The 21,839-nt window shown below is 38.7% G+C and overlaps 1 protein-coding gene across 2 annotated transcripts; it reads left to right on the forward strand.

The window, feature by feature from the left end:
- Window positions 1-12,795: 12,795 nt before the first annotated feature.
- Verm (vermiform) lies at window positions 12,796-21,333 on the forward strand. Of its 2 annotated transcripts, none has more exons than XM_064122310.1 (5): window positions 12,796-12,937; window positions 14,926-15,055; window positions 16,312-16,424; window positions 18,383-18,532; window positions 19,382-21,333. In XM_064122310.1, exons 1-5 carry the CDS (start codon window positions 12,889-12,891, stop codon window positions 20,536-20,538), a joined length of 1,599 nt encoding a protein of 532 aa, XP_063978380.1. In that variant the 5' UTR covers window positions 12,796-12,888; the 3' UTR covers window positions 20,539-21,333. The 2 variants fall into 2 exon arrangements, with proteins under 2 accessions (XP_063978380.1, XP_063978379.1); XM_064122309.1 differs by lacking the exon at window positions 16,312-16,424 and adding an exon at window positions 16,118-16,248 and having other exon boundaries at window positions 12,797-12,937.
- The last annotated feature ends 506 nt before the right edge of the window (window positions 21,334-21,839 follow it).

The raw sequence follows: 21,839 nt of genomic DNA on the forward strand, positions 1-21,839 counted from the left end.
ACAAGCTGAAGAGAATGAAGGAAAGATAGATGAGAATGGTTTCGTCTGTCCTTCGCACCTCATGTTTCTTTCTCTCCTTCAATTTACAGAGCTGATAAAAATCAGTAATTTCTCTTTAATCAAGAAATACAATTGTCCGAGAGACGAAGAGTTATCATCACGCTTTCGTTTGTTGACTTTCCCTCGCTACGAAAATTCGTTGAAAAATAAAATTCATTAACACTGATGGGAAATAATGAGTCAGGTTTTTACAGTTTGCGAATTGTTTAGAGAAAATATCAAGGAACATCTCATCACATAGAACATTTCTGGGTGATTATGCTTAAAAATTAGTAATTAAATTAGTAACGTAGGGAGAGAAAAATTGGGTGTACAGAAACTAGTGGAAATAGAACTGCAATGTCAGACGTCTATTTATACTCCAGGTGAAAGTATTGAAGGGCCTAGGGATATGTTGGGAACATTCAATAGGAAGTGTGGATCGTACCCGAATTAAAAATGGAGTTATTAAATCTTTTGAATTTAAATCGTCGACCAATGCGAAAAACGGAAGCGGTGAAATTAAGTACTGTAGACTACTTTATTCTAGGTCAGTGGGTGCCGGGAGGCGAATGCGTTCTGGCAACGACTGCGGGTACTATCAGATTGCCTACAAGTTGATTTCAATGAAATTCACCTCATTCGTTTGCACAAGGTGTATGAAAACAGTAAGTAAGTAAGGAGAGAGGGGGTGCAGTGTAATCTCCCTATTTAACCAGACCTATCGCTTGAATTTGAGCTGAAGTGATCGGCAAAGATTTATTCTATTTAGGGAACCATAAAAGAACTTTCATCAAGTAGATCGTTCAGAGGAATACGTAATTAACACTCGACAGTTTAATTCTATTTTTAAAATTCAACCAGTTGCATTTTCATCAATCGACATTTTTTTGGAAATTCGGTTTGATGACAGTGTCACTAGAATTTTAAAAAATGAGAACCTCTCTGTCAATCATTCCAAGAAAATTAGGAGAAACGAAGAAAGTTCAAGTCAATATATTCTTGAATTTTCAATTGATTGGAAATTAAGTGTAATTTGGCAGTAAATATTCATGTCTTGATTGAGAATTCAAGCGAGGCGGTGTATTTTAGTCTTTTTGTGGCTCATAAATTTGAAATTTCATTAAATTTCTTCGTGAAATTTGGTATTTTATGTTATTCCTTTCCGCTCTAAATTGAATGCAGTGCAGCTTTCCTAAGTATTATTGCTAAACGGTCTATGAAATTTCAATATTCTCTTAACAATAAAAGTGTTTACCTCACTGGATTTCTAATGGCGACAAGAATATTCACCTGGATTTTAAACGAACAGGCGCATTCAGACAAATTTTCATTTTTTTTTATTTCAGCTCCTGACGAAGAAAAAAAAGTTCTTCGCCAATTGAGCTCAGATTATTATGCACCATTACTCGGTTATCCCCGCTCTATCCATCATATATGCCCTTACCTCAGTTAAAATTGTTCCATGCTCTCGTAACAGTCACAATCATCCAATTTTCCTCTCCACAAAGCCGATGCGTACCGGGGAAAGTTCCATCTTTTTACGAGGTAGAGCATAATCGTCTGTTTTTGTGAATGACAAAAAAAGTAAGTAAAGTAAGACAGCAGGAAAAAAGCAAATTCAATCGATCAGATTATGCGGCTCGACCTCGATTCCGGGCGAGAAAATCGTGTGCCATGGAGAGTGGTGAAATTTATTATAGATAGTCATTTTCCTATCGACCTGGCTGTAAGCGATAAGGTGAAAACGCGGCGGTGATGATATTACAGACAAGAAGTGAAACTGACAATGTGACAATGGAACAAAATTAGTGCTGTCCATTGAACCTAATTGAATGTTAGAATATTTTTTATCCCGTACCAAAATCATTTATCATAAACCAAAAAAGCTCCTCTTTGTCTCAAGAATCCCTCTTTCCTATGATTGAAAACGAAATTGAATTTACGAAATTTCAGGACTGATTATAGATTAGATGACTAACGGACCGTAACTACTTGATAAATTGCACCGACTGGCACAAGTCATTGCAGTCAACACCAGAAAAAAAATTGTTTTCACTGCAAACATTGTTCCCAATCACTGAAACGAGAACGTAATTTGTAATTCGAGGCCACACCACACGCATCCATCAGTCTATTCCCCAGCTTTCTCACAAGTATCATCACTCATACCCGTGGAATCCCAGCAATTCCACGTTGAATCAACCCAAACTCATCATGAACACTCATTTCCATCAACTTGTTAATTATTATGTAGTCTGGAGTGCCACCGGAATTACACAAAAGCTTGAGTGCGTCACCCTCGACTGCATGTAATCTCCTGCCAATTGTGCCGGTGGCAAAGTAAATATATAACAATGGTAAACAAGGATGATTCGTGCAAAACTACTCAGGGAACTCAATTAACCGATTTTTGTCACAGTCTGTTTACCCTCGTGATTATCATTACCAATTTCTTTCTCTCGTGATGCAACCGAACAATGTCTTGTCACGTATGAGGTTCCGTGTGACTTTCCACTTTCATGATTGTTTTAATTAACGTCTTAGATCATTAAAACGAGGAGTATTGCGCAGATGCTGGGTTATGGATGGTTTTTCATCGTGTCGAGATATTTTACGATTCATTTTCGACGATGAGAGGATGTCAGGTGGTTTTTTTTATTTTGTGAATTTCGATCTGAAGTTTCTCGCTTAGAATCACTTCAATCTTTTATCCTGCCCCAACATGAAAGACTAAAACAGGGAAAAACAACACATCTTCATTCTCTCCATAAAATGGCGCGGCGAGAGAGGAGGGGGAGGGGGGAATCAAAAGCAGTAGCAGAGTCTCCTGTTATTTTCGTCTGAGGAGCTCTGAAAATTGTCAAAGACCAGAACCAAACGCCGAAGAAAAAGGAAAAGGAATCAGACGAGAAAACTCACTAAAACGCGCTTTTACCCTGCAACGAGGAGTCTATTTCACCCACTGATTCCCACATTGTGAGCCTCCCGAGACAGTCTTTCTCCTGTATTGTCCACCTGGGTGGAATTGCCGAGGGAGACCGGTATTTTTCTCCTGATTCGTACCACACCTCGACAGGAGACGCCCACGCCGACATTCCGCAGTGGACAGTCCTCTGTTTGAAAAATGACAAAGAGGGACAGGCGTTTATGGTTGAGTTGCGAATTGAGTCTAAAGTTGGAGAAAAATCAATAGCGAATTAATTATTCCCTTCCGGGTGAAGAAATATGCACTCCGTCGTCTTCTCCTTGAGAGTGAAGGACGATATTTTTATGGTATTTAACGCATGCCATGTGTGACTACCGAAGACACATGCAAAACGGGAATTATGATAAGAATCGTGATAAGAGACGTGTGGAATTAATTAATTGTTTATTAGGTGTAAAAGAGCTGAGGAAAATTATCTCATTGGGTTAATAATTTGTACTTCGGTGCTGACCCCCGGGAAAAAACGAAATAGTCTTTGCAAAAATAAGTGACTCGTATGTTTTTTGCGTGAAACGTTGAATTCTCCGGATACAGTAAAATATGCAACAGCGAAACTGTTATGGAACACAAATTCTCGTCGTGTATGGACACGCACAGTTACCGGAGTATTTTCTTTGTTTGTGTGTACGTTATTTTTATTTTTTCATCATTCGGTTTTGTTTGCAAATGGCCAATGCCTCACTCCCTATTAATTGCGTTTTGGCCAGCACGAGCGTATGATGTGGCCACAGGGGGAATACGACTCGTCATGCAATTAGTGAGCCAATAGTTTCCTGGACTGATTTGGCTAAAAATAACATTCCGATTGATTGATATTATTCGGTACAATTGTGGGTTCACATTCAGAAGTTGCCAGTGGAGATTATAATTGGGTTGATGAAGTGATATCACATTTTTAATTGAGTATTGATTAGAGGGGGCGATTGAGGTATCTCTCTTCGATTAGGAATTTTTTCGTTTTTTTTTTTAATTCCCAGCGAGTACTTATGGACCTTTAAAATCCGGGGAAAATGTGCAATACGCATTTATTAGCAGTGAACACACCCTCATCTTCATCAACATAGGGTCTACATTTATGTAGAGTCCACAAACTTACATCAGTGACATTGAAATGCCGCTTAAACACAAAGGGCACATAGTCACGTGGGACAAATATTGAACTTGTCAATGGGATGCAGGACATCAAATATTTACGCTGCCATCGATTATATTGCAGCTCAGAGAAAACATATATATCATGTCGAATAAATCATTCTGAATATGAAAACCATGCGACAGGATAAAAGTTTATGACGACGTAAAATGGAAAAAATATTGGAGAATGAAAATCTCGTGTTTTTGTCAAAGCGCGTAATGGACGACGATTTTGATTTCCGTTCGAATTAACATTCGATGCTTTTCCATCATTTTTTAATTTTAAAACGGTGACTGACGCTTCATTGATTTCATTCGTAAAACAGGAGGGGAATTGCCTGTCACACATACAATCGAACTTTAATTCTGAATAACTAGTGGAGGGAGAGAGACTCGCGGGGGAATTAATTATGTGAAAAATGGTGCAGCCACTCAGAGGATTTATTGATTGGAAAACTGCTCGTGTTTGAGTGTTTTCTCGAAATAAACTGATTCTGAAATGATTCTGATTTATTATTTCAGTTTAATTTTCACGTGGCTTTCCATCAGCTCATGTTGGTGCCTAGTTTTCAGAAAGTAAACTTACAATGAACGATATGTTTACAGTGCGGTTGTTTCCATTGCCAGAGCATTACAAATGTTGTTACTGGCTCCATGCAAATTCAGAAGTTTTCATTTCCATTTTTCCTCTCTCAAAGTTTTAATGAAATCCGTGATGAGAATGGAGAATTAAACACGGACGGAAAGAAGAAATTAGAAATTCATTGAAGAGGATAGAACCAAAGGAAAATACATGGAAGGATTGTCTGACATGAAAACATAAAACAAACACCGAAGGGCTATTCCCCAACATTTAAAGAATATTTAGCTTCATACGAATTCTTTGAAGAAAATTCAATTTTTATCCTTCCCCAGTTCATATTTCATTCGTCCCCAGAGTATATCCTCCTGATGCAACGTATTTTCTCACATATCTTGGGGACCCTAGACCGGGCCCCATCAATTCTATTCTCGAACCTCCGCGATTCAATCGAACATCGCAATTTTCATTGAATGGAGCTTGATAGGTTATAATAAATGACATCATGATCGATTATCACCGCATCTGTATGCAAAGGTCATTGTTATGAACTAAATAATTTATGTTATTTTTTCACCAATAAAAGAAAATCATTCACTCAGTAAACTTTGATCATTTCTATTATCAAAATCTTGGTGAATGTGATTTTTCCCGGGTTTAAATTGAAGAAAATATTTTGTTATGCGCAATAATTCTCTCTCCCGTACCTTTAATTCCTCCTCAATGTACCAATTCATCACCCACCGCCCACCATTCTACCCTGAGCCATCTATGCCTGCAACGTGGCATCTGTTGTCCTCTCAAACCCAAAATTCACCGCATTTGAATGAGTATTTGTAAATGTACCCATGTACATGTGTACCACCCAGTTCTGGCCCAACCAGTCGTTCTACTCTCCGTCCTCGGCACACAGTGTTACGTGACATATAACGTTTGACAGTGAAAGTTATCCGGTGATTCGTACCCGGAGGCGAAACAAAACTCGTACCACACTGGCCCCTCACTGATACGACAAAGAGGATTTTATCCCTTTGCGAGATGATAAGAGGCTATCGGATAATTCTCACCCGTAATTATCGTGTGGAAGACTCTGGTTTCTCCATTATAGCGATGCTAGGAATTTATTTGCATATCGTTATCACGTGTGAGAGGTGCAATTGAACTTTTCGCAGCTGAGGCTCATGTTTCATATTTAAGACCAATTCGACCGCAGTTTATCGAACATTTTGCAGTGATTAACGATGATTTTCTAAGTAATTACTGACCACATCAATTTATTGTTGATAAAGCGCAGGAGAATTTTGCGTAAAGGTAGTTGGGTGATGAAGTATCCTTAATTATCGTCAAAGTGATCAATTTCTCAGGGGCAAGGTCGATCAAAGGGTTTCCGAAGGAATAAATCCGAGGATGAAGGAGAAACCAGGTGGATTATGGCTGAAAGGATATATCGATCGTCTGGAGGGCGAGCCTCGGCCACGATATTGCGACCCTGCAGTGTCGGCCAACGGTGAAAGTGACAAGAGGCAAGGTCGTCATGCCAGCAGACCACTGGTAGAATAAAAATTATCATTTTTAGTACCACAAAATTCGCGAGGAATTTATGCACTTTTTTTTCGTTCATCCGCTGGGATTTTTATTCATTCATTTATTCCTTCTGTTATTTCATTTCATTCGAGGGGATAAAATGCGTCGAGTTGACTCTTGACACGGTGACTCCCAGACGGAGGGAATAAATAATTCCTGTACCATTCAACTGGCACATGGAAAAGTCAAGCTTATAAATGATGAAGACAAGCTGTGGTAATCCCGAGGTTTTACTGGCGAAAGGTAAAGGTGCATTGATACATTCTAGCTAAATCACTTGAAAATTTTCAAACACGTTTTGTGTTACGACATTATGAATTTTTGATTTTATCGTAATGATTGTGATTACGGCGCACATTTTTTTATGGAGTAGAGGGTATGCTCTGGATACTCTGGGGAAGGAGACATTGAAATGTCCCGGAAAATCCTGGCATCTACTCGAATGGCCGAGGGAGAATGGGCCGATGTAGAAATTACAATGGGCCGACACAAGTGTTGAGAGAATTTCAACGAAGATGAGGGGACAAGGTACACGTTTATCCCAAAATACTGTTCTAGAAAACATTGGGAAACGGAAAATCTCTCAGGAGGCCCTTTAATTCTAACAAAAGAGACCTGCAAATATTTTTTAAACGATATACCACCGACTGAGACAGTGCTAAAACCCAAAACTTTCCAATGCAACGCGTGTGTCGCTTCACGATGAAATTGGAAATCGAACGATGCGACGATATGCCAAGTTTTCAGTGATACAGTGGCCGTTTCTTTGAGGCTAATTTAGAAAGGCAAAATTCGGGTCGCGTCACGAGGATAGAAATACTTTCATATTAATATTTATCATTTCTTCTGGATTCATGGAATGAGCTGAATGGTACATAAACTCCCGCCAAACTTATCGATCATTTAGAGAATTTCTTCGAAGGAAAAGTGTCTGAAGACTCGTCTCCGGAGCGAATGCTATTCAGCGGAGTCACATAAACTCGAAAACTTCTTCCTTGAAACATCCGCAAAACTTGTGCTTGCGGTAACTGCGGAATGACGTTCTCAAAAAAATTACAGTAACACCATCGTAGAGGAGTGTACTCATAAGGAAGTGCAGAATCAATTGAATACCACTGGGTAGAAACATAAATCATTGAATCACTCACGGAAATAAACGAATGACAAAGAAATCTGTTGTTACCCCTGGCGCAGGTGAAATAACGGAAGGCCGTGCGTGGTGACCACCGATTGCGTCGAAGGTGAACCACCGCCAGACGTTCGTCCACTTCCTACCCCCCTCCCCCAGCCCCACTATCCTCAAAACCATTATACATTTACCCCCAGCTCTTGCAACGCCTCCGTCACCACTGATATTTAGCATTTTTTATTTATTTTTTTTTTGTTCAAGAATGAACGATTTTTCCTTTTCTTTTTCTTGGAGGTTCACCTCGACGTTAAGCTCCTTTCTTTTCCTCTTGCACGCAACACACACGCAGAATATTTACCCCCGGTGGCACGACATAGCACAAAACGGAAATGAACGGAAAATTGGAGACGTGAAATTGAGGCGTGATTTTTCTTTCCTGAAATTTGAATAATGAAAAAAATTACGGTTCTGAATTGCTCAGTTGTCTGTTTGTAATTTGGAGGGGTCTCACAGTTGGAGAATAATTTTCTCAGGTTAGAGCTATTTTAAATGTACAAAGAATGAATGAGACACGGAGCTTCAGGTGACGGGAGCGTCGGTTTCGAAAAATACGAGATGCGCATAATTATGTGCGCCCACTTCACTCCAACCAACGCAGTCGGACACGCCGAGTGCATGTAAAATTTATTAGGCATTATGAACCTTTTCCTTTTCTCGTCATCCTCCTCCACACAATGCATGCATGATAACCCGAAAAAAAAATGATGAATCATTTTTCAATTTCTAATTTGATTATTCCGAAAAAAAATTATTCACACTTTATCATTGGGTAATCGTTAGAGAGTTATGACCTTTTCCTAATCCACCGAGTGATAAAATTATTCATATTTTGTCAGGATACTTCCAGTTAAGCAAATAAAATGGAGGTTTCGTAAATCATCAGATGATAAATAAATTATTCTCGTCACGAGCCTTCCGCCGTCCATTGATTTTAGGACTTTGTTATTGTCTAGTCCAAGTTGATCACGAAGACCATTGACCCCTCGAACCGGGTCACGTTATACCAAAATCATTGAGAAAAAAAAAACAGGAGTAAAATGCATTCTCGTCACGTCACGGGAAGAGGATACGCGGGAAGAAGACATAATGTTTCCATTCTGTCTCCCATTGGCATCGTGGATATATTTCCAGGCACGTGCTACTCACCTTGACCGTGTCCTCATCAAGTGGTAAAACTCCTGGCCGGTGTAGCCCGATGGGTTCATCGTCCACTCCAAGTGTTCACTCGTAGACTTTCAAACGTATCCACGATCCGTTTGCTCCGCGTTCTGGAAGGATTAGGATAATGAGAGGGAAACCAGTCGACCCCAAAAAAATGCCGAGAAAATCCGCTTTGCTATCCGACATCTCATGATTTACCGCTGAGGATTTAACTAGTTTTTAATTTTGTTGAAGGGGATGGATTCAGTGAGGATCCGCTCATCAGTTGATAGCGCGTGGAGGAAGGGATCCAGGGGAATTTATTCGAAGATATTTTTGTAGAAAATATCGCAGATTATTATATTCAAGCGGTACTGCGGATGTTTTCTTAATCCTATTAGTTTCACAGGGATTTGCAAAATAATCTCTACGAAATTTTTGGTAGAATATCTTCGAGAAGAATAATTTTGAGAAAAATGTAGGCAAACCCTATTGTCAGACATCGAACGACTTTAATTCCTTCGTTATCCACAACTAATATTTAAACATAATAATAATTCTGTGCATGATATCATTGGAATGATGCTGAATAATTATAGTAAATGAATAATAAAATTTAACTGGGAAATTAACATTCACAAGAGTGTCAATGGACGGCCGATCAATGACACTGTTAACAAACTATGAAAATTCATACGAAGTTATCCTTGTACTTTATCGTACTGTTCATCATTCCATAAATTATTTTCCTGTCAATTTTTCATTGCTGTTTTAATGACAATCTTCACTGATTGGCTACCAACCGTGTATCGTCAATCTTCAGTGAGAAAAAATAATCAATTCCTTCATTTTCATGACTCAAAATATATTTCAGATGCACTTAGAGACGAGTCGTTCATCCATTCGCTGAAGAAAATTAATGCGATGTCGAATAGGACGAGAATAACACAAAAACAAGTTGTTTTGTATTGTGAATATTTGGTCAGGATTAGGACCGGTTTAACCGATGATACGATTTCTCAGAAATGAATTCCACTCCGTTGTATCTCCAAATGCTATCGTCAATTTATGCTGGTGGTGGTGGTCACCGTTGGCTCACTGTTACCCAAAGCTCTCAGGAGTGAGCATTATTTCACCTCGAATTAAGGAGGTATTTTGGAGTGGCATAAAACGAGCATTGAGCTTCGAAGGTCGGCTAAATGTCAGTTGCCAACCGGCTTTTAAAATGCTTCGACTACCCGGCGCCATCTCCAACCCGTAGCACACTGACCTACACTCATCCAGCGAAAGACTTATATTTTCCAACCAGACTCCAGTTTTATCACCTGAAATCACACGGTTTTTATTCATTTCTGATTTTTCAGTAAATCAGAAAAATTTATCTCGCGGAGACGAATAAAAAAATTTTCCTTATATCTGACAGAAACATTTCTCAACGGACAACCCGAGTCGACATTTCGGCCGCTCACTGGGCCTCAATACTCTCGTTTAGTCTTCGTTCAGGCCCCAGAGTCGATTGGGAACTCAACTACGAGGATTGAATTTCATCTTGCCCCGTCGATCCATCTTGCCACACTCTTCCCTGCAATAGTCGCGATTGGTGAGACTAAATTGAGGACTCCTGGTGCTGGTACTCCCTGAGTACCAATCGGTTGCCTCGCTTAAACCTCTTGGATGATAAAAAGGAAATAACTACTATTCCCAGCTCTTCTTGAGGCCCAAAATGAATAAATTTCTTCGATGCCCAGGACTCACTTCGAGGTCCAATCGAAGATAAATATGTCGACTCGGAAAATATTCCTCTTCAACTTCAGTTCACTGCCACCAATAAAAATTATTCTCTTAACAACCAATAAAAAAATTATTACCCAACCCCATTCCGTCATTTAACATTGGAAAATGGACTAAAATGCCTGACGAAACGAGATATATCTCCTTTACGTAAGACGAAGATTAAATTGGATGAGAACAACGATAAATAAGTGAGAGATAAATGTAAAATAAAAATACTCGTCCTGAATTTCTTCTCATCATCGCCACCTCCATTTTCACTTCACTTTCCACGTTTTACCACGTGTATAGGTCGTATCTTCAAATGTACACGTGAATTACGAAAACAGGTTTTCACCTCTAGTGGATGTTGGTTATTCTGCGTTCACTGCGTGAAACAAGTAGTTGAAGTCGAAGTAAGTGGTTTCGGTGTTGTATCGTGCCACTGGAATTTCCACCCTTCGAGAACAAAGAACATTCTGGTGTTCTTCGTTATCTCGAGATAACGAAGGAATTGAGTAATTTATGAGAGGGACTGAACTTTACAATTCGGTGAATATTCATGCTTCCTTTTCTTGGAGATGAACAGTCCTGAGATGAAGTCATTCTGAAAGTGGGACCGGAATTTTGGAGATTTTCAGATCAAAATAATATCTGGAACTCAAGGAGTTGAGAACTGAAAATGATCTTATTAAATATTATCTTCCAATACGATTGAAAATAGAAAGAGAATTTCTTTGAATCATTTCATTTGAATATTTATTTGAAAAAATGCTAATGGAATTATATTGCTGCTGTTCATGGCGCGAATGAGGTGATAATTTCTATAAAGGTTTCCTCGATTTCATTGGTTCCTGCTGGCGATTGTGGTGAGACGAGTATGTCGATTATTAGCCGAGGTCGATCGACGGGTTAATCATGGCTCAGTGACCTATTAAAAGAATGAATATCAGCATGATCTTTGATCGATGTAATGTGGAGGTAAAATCGTGAGGAGCTAGTCTGAATTGCAAGGATTGATGTCTCAATTATGGAGAAAAATGAGTCAACAGGAGAACTTTGACAGAATACTGTCCTTTCTTCCCAGAAAATCCCAGAAATTTCATTCCCTATGAATTTACTCAATTTTACCGATTGTACTAAAATTTGGAGAGAATTTGTCATTGGGAATCGTCTATTCGAGGAATAAACGAGTAAAAACTGAATGTTAATTAAAGTACTTAATGAAAATGAATAAAAATCCGGGAATTAGATAAATAAATATATTTATGAGTTTTCAATTAATTGGAAAGCCGGTGTAATTTAATGTTAAATATTCATGTTCTCAAGCGAGTTGCGGAATTCTCATCCTCCTGTTGCTTGAAAAATTTGAAATTTGAAATTTCATGACTCTTTCGCAACACTGCATTACGAATGACGCTCATACGAGGTTTTATATCAACATCAACATGTTCAACATGCGAAATACGATCGTATTATCATCCTGGACACATCACTTTCTAAGAATTCCTAAGAATTCAGGGACATGTGAGTGATTTTTAAGGCTTGCTGACTATTAGCACAATTATTTAGTCCTCAATCCTCGGGTTGTTTAACAATCCTAATCTTTAGGCTTTCGCATCGAGTGTGGAATTCTACAATTGAGCGCATGTGTAACTAATTTTTAATGACATCGTCATTTATCCACGGAGAGACGACTTCTCTCCTTATGAAATCACTGTCTTTGTTAAAAAATTTAAAGAGAAAGGTTCTATTACATATGGACTCCTTCATGACTTCCTCTTGATCAAACATCTGAGTATTCCAGGCAAATTATCATGTAAGAACTTGAAGAACTACGTAAACATATTTAAAATAAAAAAATCCTCTCAATAAAATAACTGATCGAAAAAAAAATTCGCACTGAAGAATATTTTCCATTGAAAATTCAATAAAATTAGTAACTTATTAAAAAGAATTTCTATTAAGTTTTTTATTAAATTTTTTATAACCGACATGTCGCTCTGAATCAGTGCAATGCACCTGAGAATAAAAACTACGGTACCTCGGAAACAGAAAGATATTCTTTGACACATTTTTTTAAGTAGTTTAGCAAGAATCCTGTCAGACGAAAAAATCGCATCGAAAATTCACTGCGAAATTGGGAACTCCTTCAAGAACAAACTCTTTTCTCACGACAAATCCAGAAATATCTAGATGTTTATAACTCGTGTTATAGAAACTGCAGTTACGAAATTAGAAAAACTATTTTTAAATTATAATTAATTCTTTATTGAGAACAAAATGATTGAAGACTGACACAAATCTGAAAATCGAATTATGATGTTTTTTGTGCTGATGGTGGCAGCACCATACGGAAGGTGAAAGTCCTGGACAAGAAGAAGGGAAGGAGAGGTGGTCCACATATAGAGGGGCGAGAGGGCGCGGCTTGTCCAGACGTTTTCAGTCCCGCTGACGACAATCATGTCGCCAAAGTTTATATTTCTACTAGGATGCCTTACTCTACTTGCCGGTGAGTACTCCATTCTTATTATTCGTTGACTACCCTGATGTGAATTTTTTAATTGTAATGGAGAGTAATTTTTCTCATTTTTTTCATTCTTGATGGTTTTGAAAATTTTTCAAATGAACTTGCCGCGAGAAAAGTCGGACATGCGTGCTCGTGACGTTGACGTTAATTGTTTCGTTTCAATGTGAAATGAGGGTAGAAATGGGAGATAACCAGGGGACATTTCCATTAACTTGAAGTGCGTGGTGAACATATAGATGGGAACAATTGATTTGAAAATCTCTCGGGGAGTTTATTTATTTATCGGAAATTTTTAAATCGTGGTGTCGAACTCCCAACAATTATTGGTATTGGTATTGGATATTTCTTCATGAGGATTCCGTATTTTTTACTGGATCATCGTGGTTTTAATTTTAAAGCTTTACGCGACTACCGAAAGTGAAAGATAATTTAAAATATCTTGAGATATTCTCCAAAAAATATTTCTGTACCAATATTTTATTTCATATGTCCACTGCATAATGAAAATAATTAAAGGATTCAATAGATTTTTTTTAAGTCGTATATTCCTGTGTAAATAGGCCAAAAGTTAGTGAATTTCCCCCAAAAAAGTGATACAACTAATTTGCTGGCTGACTACACACTTTTTCTTACCTAGTTTTTTTCCAAGTTATTTCTCGACTTTTTCCTGAACTCTAAAAATTCCCCGGCCATTTCTTTTCATCTCATGATCCCCGAAGCAATGAATATGTTAACCTGAAACCACTGGAAAAATGTACAGCTAATGAATTTTAGAAATTTCTCATGACATATTTTTCCAAAGCCATTCACTAATTTATCCAAACAGTTTTCGATTTTCTCGTATTTACTCGCACTCTGGACATTTTTTTAATTAGTGAACGAGAAATTATGGAATGTGAAACTGGTACATTCTAGAAGTTTTTCCTGACACATTTCAGAACCGAAGCGGTAAACCAAGTGCAGTAAAAAAAATGCGGTGTGGACTTTTTATAACACCGATCGATGTTGAATTAACAACAAATTTTATGTCTTATATCCTATAGTACGATAAAATTTTACCACCATAATTTCACACCAGAAACAGTGGAGTTACCTGGCCACCGGCTGGTATTAATTCACGCGTTTTTTTACGTCGATCAAGTCAAGTTGGACCTCAAATTAATGATTAACGAATGTCTCAGAGACTAAAGGAGATTGAAAAATCATTATCATGAATTATTTCGTGATCGAAAGGTCGTGGGAAAAATTTGCTATCTCTCTTACACTTTGAGACATTCACAAAAACTCCCGGGAAGTCAAAATCGACGTGACCCGGTTTACCGCCTGTCTACCGATTTTCCCAAAGCCCTTCACTAATGTTCTATAAATTAATTCATCCATGCAACGACTTACCAGTGCCAATATTCTCTTCCACATTTTCGAAAATTCAATCGAAACAATTCAACACTCGACAATCGATTTTTTCCAAATCAATTATTCCCCGATAAATAATCTCCAGAGTGAGTGGATCCGCCCAAAACAGTCAATAAATCCCCGGATATCCTAATTAACTCAATTAATCGAGGCTCATTAATTTTTAAATTAATCTCCCCTTACCTCGTCTTTAGTTCAAATTAAATCGAAGAAAAAAACAGGTCACCAGTAATAATCATTTAAAAATCAACGAACTCATCGGAATAATCGTTTTAAAATTCGCCTCCGTGCAGCCACTGTGGCTTTCCCCCACCACCGTGTCGCCCTGACATTTCCAAGACTTTCTACTTCACCTGAGTTCTTTGACCCTTCTCCCCCTCTGTCTCCACTTTTTTTCCTGAAAAAAAAAAGTTCAAACATTTGTCGTGATGTGAAATAACGAAAAAGTCAAACTGAATTGCTCAAACGTTTATCTTTCCGGACTAAGAAAAATGTAAAAGTAACAATGGTAATATTTCAAACTGATTGCTGATGTCGTAATAATTGATATTTCGCAGTTACGGTGAGAGCGCAAGATGATGAGGGAGAGGACGGGGCTGGTCCTAATGCTGAGGAGCTGTGCCAGGACAGGCCTGGTGATGAATACTTCCGTCTCAGTGTCGATGGCGACTGCAGGGACGTCGTGAGGTGAGCTACATAACTTTTATTATATAATCCGGAATTTTTTTCGCTAAATTTTTTTCTCTGAACTTTATTTGCAATCGATCCCGTGGAGATTATTCATTAGTCGAGAGCTCGTATTGATTGTTGCTTCGATCGGGCCAACGGTAAGTCGAAGCCTCCACACCCTGTGGATAACTGTAAAACCAGTGATTGACGGAGTCATGCGGACTTTCGAGGAATTGATTGATTTTTAATTAATGGATAGTTGTTGGGCGGAATACTTATGAGTGAGAGAGACTTTTTTGCTCCGCATATAGAGAAAAATAGAATTCTAATGAATTTGTTAGAGGCAAACTAATGTTCATTATTTCCATGCAAAATTTTACTGCAACTTTCTGTCTAAAATGAATTTGATTGGTAAAACTCTTTTCTTTTTTCTTATAAAGAGAAAGGCGCATAAATGTTATCCTGAAAATTATGGAGAATTTTACTGTATGAGAGGTAATAGGGGAGCCAAATTTAATTCTAAATTCTACTGTTTCTGAAGAGTATTGATCATTAAAAAAAAAATTCCTTTCCAGCTCTGATGATAGAATCGTATAATTAATAATAATCCCTGATGATTATGAACAGCGGTGTTACAGAGAATTCAGAAGGATTTCCGTAGTCTTTCCGAATAATCAGTAAACAATTGCAACAATTATGTTACATTTCAGGAATCCCCAAACCCTGGAAAATCTATTATCAATAGCGAATAATTTCTCACCTTGTCTAAATGAACCAGAAAGTATCATTTTGCAAACTCAAACTTCACTCCGCGGTTTAAAATGTGGAGTGAAATGATAATAATCCACTTTCACAATTTTCAAGGACAACAACTGTCCGAAAGTAAACAACTCGAATGTTCCCCCAAGATGATACTCTCTGTCAGACACTAACAATTCAACATGTCCTTGAGCGTTAATTTTTCCGTTCAGTCGAGCCAGTGATAGAATTCTCTACTCCACCCCATAATTACCCCGTCGATGGAACGAGAAACAATGTAACCAGCATCACCATTATTTCTCTTTTCTCGATTATAATCAGATGCGACAAAGCTACTGAGATTGGCGTAACTCGATTGGCCTCTGTCAAGTGTCCAACTGGTTTGGCATTTGACATCGAGCGACAAACCTGCGATTGGAAGACTAACGTGAAGAATTGCGAACAACTTGAGAGTAAGATACGATTGTTAATGAAATTAAGTTGAACTCAAAGTCCCCTCCGTTCTGACCCCTCAGGTGTACAAGATCTGGACTGAAGCAAATCACGTGTCCCCATGGATTGGCCTTTGATTTGGACAAACAGACCTGCGACTGGAAGGGCAAGGTCCATAACTGTGACAAGCTCGAGAGTAAGTGACGTTTGAACGGGGAAATCCATATAATGCGCCGGATTATCGTTAATTTTGCACTTTAAAAAATGTTTTCAAATAATTAAAAAAAAAATCAGCGAAAAAACTGGGGCTTCTTCCAAGAAACCTATCGTATTATCTCAGAAACTAATGACAGATTCATGGAAAAGAACGTCAAGAGACCAATTCTCATGTACATAAAACCTCACCAATAATGTCTCACGATTGTCTTTCCACCTCTGATTTTGATATTATTATTTAACCCATTTGTTCACTTGAGAAAACATTTTTTAATGTAAAAATTCCTCCGACTAAATTGTAAAATATTATCATCCACTCGAAGGAATTTAACGAATCCCCGGTAATGCTCGTAGACTCGCGCCGTAGCACGCAAAAAAATCGACGCACTTTGAAGAAACTCTTCAAACCATTAACTTGTATTTTTATTCACTTTCATTGGTCTTTTTCTACTGAAAACAATCGGGATCAATCGAGCGGCCACGGTCATCCACTTTGTAACTCGCTATTATGGTTATTACTATACCGTTGGGATATATATGAAATAAAGGACAGACACAGGAGGAAATCGATCTTAAAGGATCGATTCACCAATAATCTATATTCAATTTAATTAATCGACAAACAAGGCCGCTCGACTTTTCCCTCATTCTGTACAGATATCACCAAGTGCTTACGCTTGTCTCTTGAGCTCTTTCGCTTTCTAGATACTAAATTCTCACTTTGTGACCCCAAACGCTTTCACGATGTCCTCATTTCACTCGTAATGAGCTTTCAATTTCCTCGATTCATTCCCTTTGCTTCATATTTTCAGTTATCAATTTATTAATTCTTGTGCCCTTAAGATTTTCCATATAAATTACCCTACTGTCCTATAAGCAATTAGTTCGTTAATTAAAAAAAAGTTTAAACTTTTTTAAATTATGAAATATTATCAAATGAATTAATATTTGAACGAGTAAAATGGGCTTCTGTTGTCTGACTTCATTGGACCGGTGAATATTACATAAAATTTCTTTACGAAGTCAATTTACTTACCTTCTAAAGAGAAATTTTTCACTTCACCCTCAAGCTACTCCGGCGTCTCAATTTTCCCTCATTTTCACTCTGAAAAAGCAAAGAGATTCTCAAAGTAAACCTTCCAGCTTCTCTCTTCACTTCAAACGCTTTTTTGTTTTGAATAATTGAAGTAATTTCTCACAATCTCTCAACTAACACACAACACACTGATATAAATGATTTACATTGATTTTAGTTAATTATTTGACTTTTCTATAATGAACAAAAATCAAACGATCTCAAAAAATTGTGATAATACATCTGCATATCTCTCTACTCTCTTATTATTTACCTAATAATTAAAACAATAAATAAACACTCGTAAAGACTCGAGTCGTTGCCAAAACTATTTTTGCTAGCTGCTATTATTTTTTTTAATGCTCTCTGTTTATCTTCACTTTGTGTTTCGAAAGATTATTAATTTACAATAATAGAACAGCAATCATTGAAATTGAGTAAAAATATTGTAACGGGGAGTGGGGGGGCTGGAACGCAATTAAAAAGAGATCCTTAAATTGCGTCTGTCTTTGATAAATAAATAAACAATGAAGATAATTATCTAGACGCGTGCGTCGTCGTGAGCCGAATAATTACAGTACCCGAATGCGTCACAACTCGCCAAATTAATCATACCTCCATTCAACAGGAGCATTTCAGCTGAAATAAAAATTAATTGATTAATTTATCGATGAATTAAATTCAAACCGACTTTTTGACGACTGACAAAACAGTTCACTAAAAAAAATTACACATTTTGACGTAGATTGTATCACACAAGGGGCAAGAGGCGTATGGAGTTGGGCCTTGAATTCAACTTTGGTCGTAGTTAATTGGTAATTGATATTTTTAATTGTGTAAACAATTTCATTGGGGAATTACAGAGCCACGTAAGGTACTTCCAATTCTCAAGACAGATGAGCCCATTTGTCCTGAGGGCAAATTGTCCTGTGGTAATGGAGACTGTATTGAGAAGGAACTCTTCTGTAATGGAAAACCAGACTGTAAGGATGAGTCTGACGAAAACGCATGTAGTAAGTATTTTACTTTTCCAGGCAAGCGCCAGCAATTTTTTTTTGGGTACTCTGTCCGTAAAATGTTCTTGTGTCAATCACCCTTTGAGGATATCATGAATAAATAGTAGAGTTCGATTCGCGTGAGAGAAAATTTTCATCGAACATCAGGCACAGTCAATTAAGTAGTTAAAGTCCGAATTAATTCATCCATCAATAATGGAATTCAGACAGCATAGGAATAATCAGATAGGCCTTTTACGACAGTTAAAAAATTTAGCCAAGCTTGACAGGCCTTTCAATTTTAGCAATAATATTTTTTTTATGAAATTGCACTTATCCCACGTTCACCATCGTATTTTACGGTTGACGCGGAAAGGTAGATTACACTAAAAATGGCCGTAAATTGCAGCTTCGTATTCGTAAATTACAATAATTTTTTCATGTTCAACGGTTACTTATCCGCAATTAATGACGAGAACAAAAATAGTATATTTCCGGGCAAGTATTGTGGGGGTTTGACGGGCGTGAAGTTCGTGTCGGAGCCGAAGGCGAGAACTGGCCAATTACGCGAGTTAAAAAAATCCCATTGCACTCGCGGACAATGATTTTCCGTTGTGATTTTCTCTTTTACGAGTTTGGGGAAGGGCCAATGCCACTACCCGGACGAGGAAAAGTGAAGGTCGAGCTCGAGAAAATTGGCGAATATTGCCACATAATTTTCAGGCGAAATGAAATGTAAATTGAAGGAATTCCGGAGCAACGTTGATGGCAACATTTACAAAAGGCTCACCGGAACCAGAACTCCCCCAGTTACCCATAATTCACTCGATCACATCATTAATTATGTTCCCTCCATTAATCTTATAGCCGTCGAGACCGACCCCAACCGCGCCCCCGACTGCGACCCAACCCAGTGCGTCCTCCCTGACTGCTACTGTTCAGCTGACGGCACGAGAATTCCCGGTGGAATTGAGCCATCCCAGGTCCCCCAGATGATCACCATAACGTTTAACGGTGCCGTGAATGTCGACAACATCGACCTCTACGAGGACATCTTCAACGGCCAGCGTATGAACCCCAACGGCTGTCAGATCCGTGGTACCTTCTTCGTGTCCCACAAGTACACAAACTACTCAGCAGTGCAGGACCTGCACAGGAAGGGTCACGAGGTGGGCGTCTTTTCCCTAACTCACAAGGACGATCCGCAGTACTGGACCCAGGGGACCTACGACGACTGGCTAGCGGAGATGGCAGGTGCCAGATTGATCATCGAAAGATTCGCCAACATCACTGACGGTTCGATTATTGGAATGAGAGCCCCCTACCTCAGGGTCGGTGGCAACAAACAATTCGAGATGATGTCCGATCAATTCTTCGTGTACGATGCATCAATCACCGCTTCCCTGGGTCGTGTCCCCATCTGGCCGTACACTCTGTACTTCAGAATGCCCCACAAGTGCAATGGCAACGGTGGAAATTGTCCCTCAAGGTCACATCCAGTCTGGGAAATGGTGATGAATGAGCTCGATCGTCGTGACGATCCAACATTCGACGAGTCTCTTCCTGGTTGTCACATGGTGGACTCTTGCTCCAACGTACAGACTGGTGAGCAGTTCGGACGACTTTTGAGGCACAACTTCAACAGACACTTCAACAGCAACAGAGCTCCCCTGGGTCTCCACTTCCACGCATCCTGGCTCAAGAGCAAGAAGGAGTACAGAGACGAACTGATCAAGTTCATTGACGAGATGTTGGGTAAGGGGGATGTCTACTTTGTCACGATGGTACAGGTCATCAAGTGGATGCAGACACCCACGGAGTTGTCGCAGTTGAGGGACTTCCAGGACTGGAAGGAGACTTGTGATGAGAAGGGACAGCCCTACTGCTCACTTCCGAATGCATGTCCACTTACAACTAGGGAACTTCCTGGAGAAACTCTGCGACTCTTCACTTGCATGGAGTGCCCTAATAATTATCCATGGCTTCTTGATCCCACTGGGGATGGGTTCACTGTGAAGAAGTGAGGGGGTGGCGGAGTGTAACGAAGTGGTAGATCGAGGGTAAATGCGAACTGGGGCGGAAATATGAATATTTAAAAATTCAGAAAAATCAAAGAAATGCGTCTCTCCAATTAACTAACATTTGCGTAATCGATAGATTTTTTGGGTTTTCTTTTTAGAACTCTCTACGAGCCACGTCCTCCGCGTGAGACCTGGACGAGAATAAATTTCTTCGGAAAGTTTCTAAAAGAATATTTTTACTTAATCGAAAGTTGCTGCGATCATTTGAGAATTAGAAGCATGCGAAGAATCGAAGATCTCGAATTGACCACTTCAATACGGAAATCATTTTCGTGTCTTTCGATGATGAGTCTGAATTCATCGATGTCCGACTCGCAACGAAAGTCCCGAATTATTTTCACTTGTAAATATCCACCGAAATGATAATGAGAAAAGAAATTATTGAATTTATACGTTACCGAGGCGCGTGATAGGGGATCTCGACAACAACTCGACTTTCTCTGGTTTTGAGGAATTAAAAATGAATGGTTCGCTGAGAAAGTCTGCGAGGTCAGAAGTGATACCTCCCCAGCGTGTGGATCGAATGCGAAATTAGTTGTAGAGTAGAATTGATGATTGTTTTTGAAAATTGTATTCGTGAGGTTGATCGATTCCGACGGTGGGGATTTTAATATGATTTACTGAAACACGAGAAAAATTTCGTACGTGCTGATGTCTTGTTTAGAAAATAAGCAGTTGTGTCTTAATTTTAATGATGAGCTTAAACTATTTCTCAATAAACAAAGAATATAAAAATTACCTGATTTTTACTTTTTTTTTGTGGGGCACCTGAGAATACCTAACATGTGAAAAGGGGAGTTGTTTGTCACTAGCAACTATACAATTAATAGATATTTATTGGACAAATATCTTTGGGAATAATACGTTAATGAAAAAATTCTCTCGGTGTCTGACTTTATTTTTCTACTGGAATTTTTCCCCATCGACTTCTCTTTCAGAAAATTATTTTCATCGGGAGCTGAAGAGCATTCGGTTTTTTCACTTTTATCCTTTCTCCAGAAGGCCTTGAAACTTGTCTCTAGAAATACGAGAGACATCGAGAGAAGAAGCCATCGGTGAAAATGTCAGGCGTAACCCGAGGGGTCCCTTTCGATTTCGGACGACATTCCTTCTTTCACCCGTCTCCACATACAAACTATATACATTTGTACGAATCGCCTCATTGCCGAACCGGCAATTCATTCGTGATTTATCGATCAAGTGGATACATTTGAATGCGATGAGAAGAACAGATGACTACATTC

This window comes from Diachasmimorpha longicaudata, chromosome 5, assembly GCF_034640455.1.
Source record: "Diachasmimorpha longicaudata isolate KC_UGA_2023 chromosome 5, iyDiaLong2, whole genome shotgun sequence".
Classification (NCBI taxonomy): Eukaryota; Metazoa; Arthropoda; class Insecta; order Hymenoptera; family Braconidae; genus Diachasmimorpha; species Diachasmimorpha longicaudata.

Excerpts from the sequence above, each read along its gene's own strand:
- Verm (XM_064122309.1), top strand. The coding sequence starts at position 12,889 with ATGTCGCCAAAGTTTATATTTCTACTAGGATGCCTTACTCTACTTGCC. Across the intron at positions 12,938-14,925 it reads ATGCCTTACTCTACTTGCCG|TTACGGTGAGAGCGCAAGAT; the intron begins GTGAGTACTCCA and ends GATATTTCGCAG. Across the intron at positions 15,056-16,117 it reads GACTGCAGGGACGTCGTGAG|ATGCGACAAAGCTACTGAGA; the intron begins GTGAGCTACATA and ends GATTATAATCAG.